The sequence below is a fragment of the Colias philodice genome, chromosome 22 (assembly GCF_061535455.1).
Source record: "Colias philodice isolate Cphi_HAF_F1 chromosome 22, ilColPhil1 Martin Lab GWU primary, whole genome shotgun sequence".
Lineage (NCBI taxonomy): Eukaryota > Metazoa > Arthropoda > Insecta > Lepidoptera > Pieridae > Colias > Colias philodice.
The window spans coordinates 5,284,608-5,298,356 of record NC_143107.1 but is presented as its reverse complement, the minus strand read 5'-3'; the positions used below and the strand labels follow the sequence as shown (position 1 = coordinate 5,298,356).

The window sequence follows — 13,749 nt, the reverse complement described above, 5'->3', positions numbered from 1 at the left end:
CTTGAGCGTAAGTGACTAGTTACTGGCTATTGTTTGGAAAATAACGTAATCGGTGCGTTGTTAACGCTAGTTGGCATACAAAGTCACTCACGCTCAACTCATAGTTGGCGTACAGATCGTCGGTGATTGTAGTAAGCTAAATGAAACAATAAATCAGTTCAAAATAACATTTATTCACCTAATGTTTTTGAATAAAATTTTATAGTTAATGTTCTACGTGTCCACCTCTATTTCGCACACATTTTCTCATTCTTTCACGTAGTCCACTTTTCACTACACCATGTGGTTAATGTTCTTCTTATGTCGTTAGCAGCATTAATTATCCTTTCTTTGAGAACTTCCACTGACGATATGGGGTTGGGCTCACTGTAAACGAGGCTCTTCATGTGCCCCCATACATAAAAATCAATGGGGGTCAGGTCGGGACATCTGGGTGGCCAGGGTAAAGGCCCACCTCGTCCAATCCATTTGTTAGGATAGTTAGTGTCCAACCATTCCCTAACGCTTCTTCTGAAATGAGCAGGGCAGCCATCATGTTGAAACCACATGTCCCGCAGTAATTGTAATTGGAGATCATTAGTAGGTCACCTAAGTCACACACATAAGTCGTGTGGGAATCCGAAAGCACAATAATTCGCATCTACCATGGACGAATCGCATGAGTAGACTTAAATGGATGGCAAGCAAACAAACGACCAAATACAAAACAATGGGCATGTTGTATCCCCAAACTTGTTTTTTCACATTATTTTTCTCACTCTCATCTGCATAAATCGTAAGTTGTCTCGCTCACACGCACCGAATTAACTTGAAGGACAATAGCCGAGGGACCCGTTAGACCTACTACCTGAACCTTTTCAACTATGTTTTTTTCTATGAGTTTAAATACAACCCTAGGTTGTTATACCTCGTTGGATAGCTGATAAAATGTAGATGTTTTTAAGCACATCTGCAGAGCATAATAATTTTTTGAGATATCCAGAAAAGAAAAATTTTTTTTTATAATTTGTACTTATTTTCTAAAGTTTCGATCGTCTACCATGACCTATTTAGTTAACTTACGTGCAATTTTAGTCATTGAGGTAATTAAGCATCTCATTCTTTATGTAAAAAACCAAAAAAATAATCATAAGAGTCAAAAAAATTCAAAATATTCAATTGAATAGCCGAAAAATTGGGCATTTTCATAAAAAAAATTAAAACTCGAATATCTCGAAAACGGTTAAGTTTAGGATGGGGGGTTCGGTAGTGAAATCATTCAGAAATGATGTGTACTACATGCCCTTAACGGATCTACATCGACTTTTCCTGTAACCCTGTATACCAGTGGCGAGAAGAAAGAAACAGAAGTAGTGTATCATTGATAAAAAATGAGCTTTTGATTTTTATTAATCTAAAAACTGAATGTGACAAAGCATATGACACTTTTATTTTAAACAAAAAGCTGTTACACAGTGCAAGAAGTGCAAAAAATATAGTTTTTATAAAAATAAATAATTAACAAATATATATTTGTCTATTTTTTTGTTTTTCCCATAAAATACTATATTTTTTTTAAATGTACTATATTTTTTACACCTTATTTTGGAAAATACTATATTTTGATGATGAAATGTTGGCAACCCTTGTGGTACCATAGAATATGTCATTTATTAAATCTGCGTCAGTGTCGCCAACATAGGCTTTTACGGCCATTTATTTGATTTTTAATACCTATATGTATTTTTTAAAGTGTTAGTGTGTTCGTCAAGGATTTAAGTATGTTCGTAATATCTTTTGTAATTTACTTTCGGTTATTATTTTAGTGGCTTCGCCCGCGTAGTTAGAGACAAAACCCGCCGACTTCCCATCCCCGTGGGATATCCGGGATAAGACCTATCCTATGTCCCTCCTCAGGTCTCAAGCTCTCTTTGTACCGAGTTTGAAGTAAATTCATGCAGAGCATTAAACCAACTCTATGGGGCAACACTTCAACATGATCACTGCTGGTGACATTTGACAGACGACAGTTTACTCTGTTTGCTCTGTTTTGATTTTTGAAGTGAAACTCGCGCGTTGAGGATAAAATTTTGAACGATTTTGGTATCTTTGAATCTTACCAAAGAATTTTTGCTCTGAGTTCTGACACGTTTGCTCGGCACCCACGACCTTTTTTTTGTACAATGTGAATCATTAGTAGTTAGATAATAAAATATCATTGATCATACATCAGAGTTATCATACTTTTACATTATTATCAGTACCTATTAATCAGTCAGCGGAGGTGGTGTTATATAAATAACAGTAAGTACCTACACAAATTTTATGGCCTTGTGCCCAGTTTTTTGATGTAATTAGTGACTGTCATAAAATCTACTTTGTGAGAAAAGGATGCGAAATATTTTTGCATAGTTTCATTTCTTTTCGCTGAAAAGGAACAGAATTAATTATTGTGGAATGCGCCTTTACAAAAACTTTCAAGGTTGGTTATGTTTTTCTTATAGTTTTCTGCTGGTTCCGGCAATTTAATATGCTGTTCCTTTATACTAATTACGTGTTTATTATAAATAATGTATTATTTTAGAGTTTTAGACAATCATAGTTACTAACTTTATTATGAACTAGCGTCCCGGCTGCTCATTATTAGGTATGTTCTTGTGTATATTTATAGTAACAAACTTCTTATTTATTTACTTATCAATTTCATTTATAAGTTAACTTTATGAATAAGATAACGAATGTATTAAAATCGAAAATACGTATTTCAACAAGATCACATGCCGCAAATAGGTACCTAACTAGGTATGTCTCTTTCTATTTAAATTCTACTTTTAAATTCGAATTCGATTCTCGATCGATTCTCAGAACTTTCGTGTATTTTCGATGAAATTTTTTTTCCTTACTGGGTCATTCAACGTCGCAAATCCAATTTTTGTAAATAGAATTAAAAAACATATTGATTGAATGTTTAGATAATGACGTCATTCATGAAACATGATGCTAAATTTTCATCGTGCCCCGTGCGTCGGCCGTTGTGCGGAGGTGCGGATCACGTTTTAAGCCAAATGGAAATCAATACATTCGATAATTTTAAAGCTTATCTATTATAGCATGTTGACGCAAATCTATGATACCAAAAATCAATAAAATCCGATCTGCCGTTTACATCTACGAAACATAATGCGTTAAATTGTAAACAGTTGCTATGTTACGGATCACAATTTTTTATTTATTTATTTAATTTAAATCAGATTTTCATCCGTATAGTTGTTAGTACCTATACCTTAAAATATATTGATAGATCACAATAGATAAATAAATAAAGATAGATTATAACGTAACAGTTGGAAAGAAAATACGTTTTATCACAAATACAATTTGTAGGTACTTCACAAACAATATCCACTTATAAATAATCCAATTTTAATATAGACTACAAGCCGGTATAGGAAAAAAATATGGGTCAATTGAACCACCAGGGGACATATCTAGAACGATAGAAGAGCATAAAATAATAAGATCCATCACTATGCCGTCACTTATAAGCTGTCCAACTGAGTGCAGATGAGAATTCAAAAGTACAGGTAGACTCGGTAAATTTTGGTCATATATTTTTGAACGGCATTCTTAACCATCGATAGATCCATTAAAAATAATAAGAAACCGCTCAGTGCCGTACAAAAATGGTGGTCCACAAAGTCGGAATTTTTATTTAATTTCCGAGAGTTACCGGGGGTAAATTTGGTCATTTGACCATGTACGGCATCTGTGTCATACTATTTCTATACTGCTTTTAATCCATTATTCCGCAACGCCGTACAAAAATCATGGGGACAAGGGGAAAAAATCGAGAGTTGCAATCCCCTCTCTTTCACCACTCCAGGGGGTCATTTGACACAACACGAAATAAATTTATTTTTAAAGTATTTTATGCATAGATAATATTTTTTCATGTGCCGTACATTTTCGTTGGTTCAAAGGGGAAAAATCTGAAAAAGAAAAAAATCCATATTACGAAATGATTGCTTTATATTTTGATAGTAAAATATAAATATACATTAATATTAAGAAGCTCGAGGTGGTTAATTATCACCTTGGAGAGTCGGAGTCAGGTGGAATGGACTCCGTTAAATTGATGAACTAATAAAGAAGCTATGAACGAAAAGATGTGAATTATATGCAATCAGCCCATGAATACAGGTAAAGTCACAAGCAAATGCTAGTAATATATATGTCACGGCTAAAGGTAGGTGAGAACATAAACTTAAGATTAGCCGGCTAAACTTAGGTTTATTTTCGACGAGGTGTTAATGTTAGTTTGTTCTATCTTTAGCCGGCTAAACTTAAGTGTAACCGCAGGCCCGTGGCTAAAAATGTCGGGGTGGGTAGATTTGGTTGGCGCCGGGCCGGTGGAGGGCTTGAGGGGCCCGCACAGTGCCAGAAAACACTCGCCCTGTTCCTTACATGTATTATAGTAACCAAATCTACCCACCCCGACTCAGGGCAGAAAGCTGGTGGCTAGGTTAGGTTAGGTTAGAACTCTTAAGACCCGCACGAGCCGAGCGAGCGCAGCGAGCGTGCTGCGGCAGCAGCCGGCGAAGTGCCAGAAAACACTCGCCCTGTTCCTTACATGTATTATAGTAACCAAATCTACCCACCCCGACATTTTTAGCCACGGGCCTGCGGTTACACTTAAGTTTAGCCGGCTAAAGATAGAACAAACTAACATTAACACCTCGTCGAAAATAAACCTAAGTTTAGCCGGCTAATCTTAAGTTTATGTTCTCACCTACCTTTAGCCGTAACATATACATATTCAAAATGTACAAGTAAAGCGCTTTCAAATGATACCAAACACGGCATATTTATCTTAACTTAATTTTTTTACTCTGTATGTTTTGTCCGCTAGAGGGCGCCACATTAGATTTTGTGAAACCCTATATAGCCTTTAGCTAGCTGGTCGCTGGTTATCCAGTGAACAATTCAGACGCTTCTAATGATATGTCATTTGTCGAATTCTGATAAGTAGTTTAGAAGTTACGAGGGAATAGATGAACATACATACATGACCTGTCAAAATCATAACCCTCCTTTTGCTTTGCCGTAGTCGGGTAAAAATATGTTAATGCCGTACTGTATCAGATGGCCATAAAGCACCCTTAAAATTGTAGCTTTCGTCGCTTTCATCAGCCTAAAAGATGTGGTCTGCACAAAAATGTACGGCATCGTTTTTTCCTAATTTATCTATGTTAATACTATTTAAAACAACGAATAAAGTGTAGAAAACTATTATATTTCATTAATCTACGATGTTTAAACTTTTACAAAATTTCAGTTTTTGCATTTCTCTATAACTTTTTTTAGAACGGTTTCTTTTGAACGGCAATACTATACAACAATTGAATTTTACAATATCATGTTAAAAAAAAAGTTCCCGTACAGGGTCAAATGACCTTACAGCTCTTTATACCAAGAATTCGATGAAATTAAGATGATTATTGGTATACATTTAAAAGAACAATTATTTTTTGACGGCATTGCTTTTAATAGTACTTTTGAGTGCTAGATAATGTTTTGGAACCGAAGCCGTACTTAGTCAAATGACCCCCTGGAGTGGGGAAAGAGAGGGGATTGCAACTCTCGATTTTTTCCCCTTGTCCCCATGATTTTTGTACGGCGTTGCGGAATAATGGATTAAAAGCAGTATAGTAGATATCATTTTAAACGGGGAGGTATTATACCCTGTCGAGTCTACTGTTTTTCTTGGTTTGACACTAGATGAGAAGCTACAATGGGGGACCCATGTTGCCACCACCGCTGCTAAGCTCAGCTCAGCTGCATATGCAGTTCGAAGAATAAGGCATCTCACCGATGAAGATACGGCTAGATTGGTTTATTTTAGTTACTTTCATAGCATTATGTCCTATGGAATTCTACTATGGGGCAGGGCTGCAGATATAGAAACTATATTTATATTACAGAAAAGAGCCATACGCTCTATATATAATTTACGTGCTCGGGACTCACTAAGAGATCTCTTTAAGAATATTGGTATCCTCACTGTACCATCACAGTATATATTTAATAATGTTTTACATGTACACAAAAACGCGGACTTACACACAAAAGTAGGAGATAGACACTGTTATGGCACAAGGAATAGAAATAAAATTGAAATGCCATTTTATAGGTTAGCTAAAGTTAAAAATTCATTTATGGGCCAAGGTATACGTTTTTACAATAGAATTCCTCATAGTATTAAAGAGTTTAGTAGTGTTAAATTTAAAACTTATTTAAAAAATGTATTAGTTCAGAGAGCCTACTACAGCATTAAGGAATATATGGAAGATGAAAATCCATGGAGGGTTGTCGCGTAAGAATAACAGGACAGTTCTTTGGCATATTATGATAATATATAATATTATGTAGTTAGATGTAAGTAACATGTAATGTAAAATTATATTGTATATGGGCATGACTTTAAAAGAGCAACTATGGAGTTTCTTGCCGGTTCTTCTCCATAGATACTGCTTTCCGAATCGGTGGTAAATTTAAAGAATGTAATGACGATTCAAAAGTGCTTCTGGAAGAAGTCTAATTGAATAAATAAATGTTTGAGTTTGAGTTTGAGTTTATAGAAATAGTATGACACAGATGCCGTACATGGTCAAATGACCAAATTTACCCCCGGTAACTCTCGGAAATTAAATAAAAATTCCGATTTTGCTGACCACCATTTTTGTACGGCACTGAGCGGTTTCTTATTATTTTTAATGGATCTATCGATGGTTAAGAATGCCGTTCAAAAATATATGACCAAAATTTACCGAGTCTACCTGTACTTTTGAATTCTCATCTGCACTCAGTTGGACAGCTTACAAGTGACGGCATAGTGATGAATCTTATTATTTTATGCTCTTCTATCGTTCTAGATATGTCCCCTGGTGGTTCAATTGACCCATATTTTTTCCTATACCGGCTTGTAGTCTAATAACAATAAACATTGATTACTTATAAGTATATAAGTACCAAGAAATATTCTCAAATATTTTGTGGGTATTCATGATTGGGTGAACTACTCAGCATTTGTTTGCGGAGAAGCGCCGGTTTTTAACCGACTTCAAAAAAAAGGAGGAGGTTATCAATTCGGCCGGTATGTTTTTTTTTTATGTATGTACACCGATTACTCCGAGATTTCTAAACCGATTTACGTGATTCTTTTTTTGTTCGATGCGGGATGGTGTCGAATTGGTCCCATAAAAATTTTATTCGGATAGGCCCAGTAGTTTTTATTTTATGAGCATTTTTGTCTGTATTTGTAAATGTTGCAAGTGCAAGTTTGAAGTCGGTTGTTTTTAACGCAGTTATCACTTGTCAGCTGTAGTTTCCTTGACTTACTCGCTTCGCTTGGAGCGTACATTCTATCTCGCGAGATTTTCATTTAGTCACTTTTGCACTTTGCTTCATGTTATTTGATTTGAGAAAGCTTATGGCATATATACAAGATGTTATTTAAGTAGTGTTGAGAGTGATGAGACGTCATTTACGTTATGTACCGGTCGTAGGGATTAGTAATGTACTGATAGTCAGGAGTTATCAAAATTTCGCGTTTTTTGATTAACAATTTATATTATAATGTAAAACAATCTGATACGGCTGTTATTATTGCCAGTTATACTTAAATACTATCTATAACAGGTATACTATCTTTTCTGGAAATTAACAATATTATATCCACCTGTATCTAACGAACATAATTAGATACTGTTGAAATAATGATTTTATCTATAACATTTTCTCTCTTTAAAGGATATACTTTTTTATATTTATAAATACAATTTATAGATATATTTATTTTAAATATTTACCTACGAATGAGATGTAGTGAATAATTATTATTTCTGTTGGTGTCCTGCAAGGGTACAAATGATTCCCGTAATCATTTATAAAACATGCATTACCTATATAAAATATTTTAATTCATTCAGTTTCAAAGGTAAGTATCAGGATACGCACTGCAGATGGGCATCTTGTTTATGTCGTGACGTTAGTGTCTGAAGATAATTAGAAGGCGAAATAGTGATATAGGCTTTTTGTCGACGTTAAACATCTCATTCCCATCAGATGATATAATATGCATATTTGAATCAATCCAAATGTTACAAATTTCTATAACTTGAACTACCCTATACAATTGCACGATTGTATAGGGTAGTTCAAAATTTAAGATCTGATAAAAATCTACTCTCCATTTCTGATAGATGCCTTGCTTGTATAATGCCACTTTTTGTTGAATTAACTTGTCCATGCGGGCGAAGCCGCGTATTGCGGCTAGTATATTAAACTTCCCTTGGTGTGCCTTGGTCAAGGAATTACGCAAAAGCAGCAATACTGATTTCGCTATTAGTTGTTGTTTTTGTTTATCATGACTGTGTTAAAATATGGCGTCTGTTAGGTCCAGCAATTAATACCTATAGAACAACTCATATATACTTATTTTTTATCCGTCACAAACATCCATCCGAACTGCATTATTTATAATGTTGAAATAATATAATAAATAATTTCTCTGTTGTTACAGTTAGTTACAATGATTGAGTTAACGGGAGAGAGTTTAGGCAAGCGACAGCAGGAACTAAACGCAAAGGTAAAAAAAGCCATACAAAATGAAATACTATTCAAGGACATTAAGAATGCGGAGGAACAATCCGACATCGACAGATTGTACAAGATTGATGTCGCATCTCAATACAAAAATATTGATTATATTGTAGAGATGTTGAAATGTGGAGACAGCTTGTACGTGTCGAGAGCCCTGAAGTGTGAATGGCTGTATACTGATGAATATGCACATATTATCAACCCTAATTACTTAGAAGATGAAATATTCCCTCACATGTCCCTGAAAATGAAAACGAAAACGATCAAAACTATAGCTGATAAAATTAGAAACGAAAAAAGGGCAATAGATTTCTATGAATATTACAAAATTCTTAGAATGGATGCTTTAGCCTTCAAATTTCTTTTATCAACACCAGAGTCGTTTAAAATGGATACTATCAAAGATAATTTTGATTACGCTCTAAAACATCCTAAACTTTTAAAATTTTACATTAATAATTCATTCAGTCTTGCTAATGCATACCTTTCAGAACTCGTTTACGGGAATGTAAAAAAGGGCGAGGCTTTCACTCGACTTTCTTATTTATATAATATTGATGAAAATAAATATTTAGATTTATTTGAGAATTATTCCGACCTATGCACATATTTCTATTTCAGTAAAAATATGTCTAAGAATATATTGACTAAACATAAAATAAGAGTTCTCAGGACACCGCTTACATATATAACGAAAATTTACGTAAACGTGTTATGTCGACACAGTACGGCTGATGATGTGAAAATATATATCACCGCCCTCTTTCCAACGAATGTGGAATCTTTTTGGCTGAATCATTTTTATGAAAACAACAAGGAACTTTTCGACCATATACCTAAAACAGAAGTATTTAACTTTTGCAAAAACACATTTATATCTAAGTTTGGAAATGAACCATTTGAAATGAATATAGAATTCTACTACCAGAAATATCATCAAATGCTTACAATTGAGGAAAGAGAAGAATGGGCTTTGAAACACATAGAAAGAGGTGAAGAGTTATTGGGAAAGAATAATGATTTTATTTGGTATAGGTTCGTAAATTTCGAAAAAGCCATAGAAGCTATAAAGCAGTATATACTCGTAACTACAGATGAAACTGCAAGAAATAAAATGTCAAGGATTTTGATAGATTCGTGTAGAAATGAGAAAGATTTAGAAAATCTACTTAATTACTACTATGAGAGATACATCAAGGAAATTGGTCATCACAAAGAAAGGTTTATCGATAAAGTGATCGGCAAATACAATGTTTTTGAATTTGATGCCGCCTGTTGGGAAGCATTCAATAAAATATTGTACAGCATGGAAGTGTACACCCCTGGATTTTATGGAAAGGATTCATATAGAATGCTTTGCATCGTATACAATATATTACACGGCAAAGACATGCATGAAGCATTAATGTTTTATATAGATACTGATTTAGATTGTAACCAAATCAGTAAATTTTATAAGCATTTAAAAAAAGAGCAACTTGATATTGTGTATAAATACTTATTTGAATATTTTATCAAGGAATTTCATAAAAACTCTTCGCCCACACCAGCAAGAATACAAACTGTTAACAAATTAATAAACATTTTCTTGTTTTTTGGAAAAGATAAAGATTGTTGGCCCTCGTCGGTAACTTCATTTATAAAAATGAATATTAAAGATTTTGAACATTTCGGATTATGGAATCCGAAGAAAGAGGAAAAATTAAAGGACGCCACTCTGCTGCGGTTATTAAAAAAAGATAACAAATTGGTGACAAGTAAATTTTCCGAGATACAAGAGCGAATGATGCAGTGTAACTTTAAACTAACGCATTTGTTGAGGAAACTACGAGTATACTTTTACAATGATATTGCTAAGGACTTTGTTAATTTCTTCGCCAATTGCATAGAGGATCTGTCCACATGCAAATATCCCATGGCGATGTATGTTGTGAGGACTTCGGTCTACGGTATCTTCCAATTGGCAGACGAATCTACCAAATCGGAATTTTTGACGAAGTATGTACCGGAGGAAGGAAAAATTAGTTACTCGGAGATTAATAAAAAGATTTTAACAATTCAAGAACAAATATGCCGTTTTGCATGCTATTCCCGTCCACCGGTTCCGCTCGAAAGTATAACACAGTACATTAAAGGGGATTATATTCATTACTGTTTGCCTATGATAAATATGTACATGGTAAAATTGCCATTTGCTGTGTCAATTAAATTAACAGAATTTCTATTAAATAGCCCGGTTTCAATACAGAAGCATGGTATTCGTTTAGCGTTCCAAGTGTACAGCACGGACAACTTGAAAACATTGATATCCCAAATTTGGCAGAAAAGCAAGAATGTGTCGCTAAGAAAAGTGATTTATTGTGCTCTTGTAAAAAAAATTGCAAAATCCCACGAGTCTGTCCAATATGAGTTTATCGATTCTTTGTACTTCCTCACATCGAGTCTGAACGAGGACGACCAGCCCGAATTGTACGACTGCATGCTCAGTGACAAAGTACCTGAGACGTTTAAAACTGATCTATACAAAAATGCTTATATATGTACACGAGACTTTTCTGATAAAAAAATTAAAAACTTAGAACTGAAAGCAAATATAGTGCACAAAATGAGAAAATTCAGGCCGGACAGGGGCTTTTGCAGATTTGAACTCATCGATGATTTTGTTCATTATATGCTACACGAAGATGGAATACAACAAACGCACACATACGAATTAACTAAAGTACATGATCAATTTTGGCAGTTCACATTTGAATATATAGTGACCTGCAATAATATAATTGAACTGCAGGATTCACTTGCATTCTTACAAACATTTTTGGAGCTGTTGTTCAAACGTTGGAATGTAGTTGTAGATGATAAATATGTCGTGATTGAATTATTTTATAAGTTTATAAAACAAATAAAAGAAAACTCGTATCGACAAGAGAATCATGACTACATTTTCAAAATATTAGAAAAGATTCTCCGGATGGTTCAAGAGTATTACCCAAGTCATGTGATGTATCGAACCATCTTGGACTTGACACTCTTAAAAATGATGTTAAAAATAAAGATTGAAAACCCTTGGGACAGTGAACATGTAGCTAAGCTTGCATATGAATCATTGGTGAAGTTTATAAAAGATATAAGATCAAATAATCAACTATTTCCTGGTTTTTTGGAAGAGACTTGCAGTGTTATCACAAATAATTTGAGAACTTTGGCAAGCTTAACGAATATAAATTACGTTATTCTGATAGCGTATCTTTGTAACGAAATTGTGGCAGGCACAGATATGGACCTTCTAAGATTTTCTATATCTATGTTACCCCTTGATGTTTCGGAATCAAATGATCAAAACGAATTGTTTAGAAAACTAAGTGGAACATATGTACAAAAATTGAAACACATAAATAATTTTGAAATACAGAGCTTATATTATAATAAGTTCATATTAAAGGATTTTAAAAAAAGATATGAATGTTGAAAAAGTATATTACGCTATAAGTAAAATATTTGTAAGTAAGGCATTTATGAGCATTTGACTAATGCAAAATAAATAAATTATATTTGCACCTTAAATTCGGGTACATACGAATTACAATTAAAATTTTATAACCGATACTTTTAAGGATTATTAATAATTGTTATATTTAGCATGAGTAAGAATTATATTTTAAAGTTACATAATTAATAGATATCGAACAATACATGCCATGAATGACAAGGGACTGCTTCTACAGTTTATCTTAATTTCTTCTTGATATCTTATAATGTTTTAAACTTTCGTTTTCGTTCTATTCTCAACTAAAAACTTACGTTTAGATAATATAACATTATTAAATTGAACAGGAAGTGGAAGATGTTAATTTCATGGACACATGATCCACTGCGGATTTAATTTATCTTCATCCAAATCAAATTTGTATCTGAAGTATATTTTTTACTCTATCTTTCGCATATGATGCTCCTCGGGAATAAATAGTTGATATTTGATTTTTAATATTATTTTAATGAGGACAATGTTGATAATAGTATCACAATGAATAATGCTCTGCGCTGCGCTCCCCCATATCTGCGTCGGCCCTAAGAGCGTATACGCACTATGCGGGTAGCCGCATTGCGGGTAGCCGTCCGGCTGACCGCAAGCACAATTATGTACGTAATATTCATTTCTATGCGCACTGTGCGGTTGCGGTAGCCGCATCGCAGTGCGCATAGAAATGAATATTACGTACATAATTGTGCTTGCGGTCAGCCGGACGGCTACCCGCAATGCGGCTACCCGCATAGTGCGTATACGCTCTTAGTGTCCTAACTTGAGCGCCAAATGTTTGTGCCGTAGCCATATCGTAGATTCGCCCACTTCATGAAATGCTCGATAATTTAATGAAATGGGCAGATTTCATGATATGAGTAACTTAATTTGACCAGATTATTAAATCGTTGATGTTTCACGATTTCATATAGCTGTAAAATTAAAATCAGAATATTTTAAGAACTTGTTTATTGTCATTTAAGTTAGTCGGCTGACTGAAATAAAATTAATCCAATTATTGTTTTATAAATTATACAAAGTCTAGTAACGTAATTAAAAAAAACTTCTAGCAACATAAACAGTTATTTGAAACATAATTTTTATCTATTAGCTATCAAAAATGTCAAGGTACACATCTAATTTTATATTATATAAATTTATATCTATTTTTAGAAAACAATCAAAATATATAATAATATAGTAAGATTTATAAATATAGTTATAGGATTTTCAATGCATATATTCTTAAATATAAGTCAGTAACATCCTAACATCCTCAGTCTCCATACTACTCGTCGTAAATTATTTTGTTTCTTATCACTTTTATCATAATTTAATATCGAATTATTAACTTTTACACTGCAAGAAATAACATCTTCAACCCTATATTAAGCGCTTGCAGCGCCTCTACCAGTACTTAATGTAACTGCTCTACGATATGTTCAAATTTTAATAATCTTGACCATTTCACGAAGAAACCGCGCGATTAGTTACGAATATTGAGAAACGATTTTTTATCAATGATCTGCTCAAAACACATCATGATGTGGTCAATAGACATTAAAACATTTCATGAAATGCGACTGTTT

The 13,749-nt window shown here is 33.8% G+C and overlaps 1 protein-coding gene across 1 annotated transcript in view; it reads left to right on the top strand.

Annotated features, from left to right (window-relative positions):
• Positions 1-12,809, top strand: part of LOC149478437 (uncharacterized) — a 32,596-nt gene extending 19,787 nt beyond the window's left edge. Inside the window, exon 2 of the mRNA XM_089709271.1 lies at positions 8,561-12,809. Coding sequence (XP_089565397.1) covers positions 8,570-12,109 — 3,540 coding nt within the window. The 5' untranslated portion in view covers positions 8,561-8,569 and the 3' untranslated portion in view covers positions 12,110-12,809. The remainder of the gene's footprint in view (positions 1-8,560) is intronic.
• Positions 12,810-13,749: the final 940 nt, after the last annotated feature.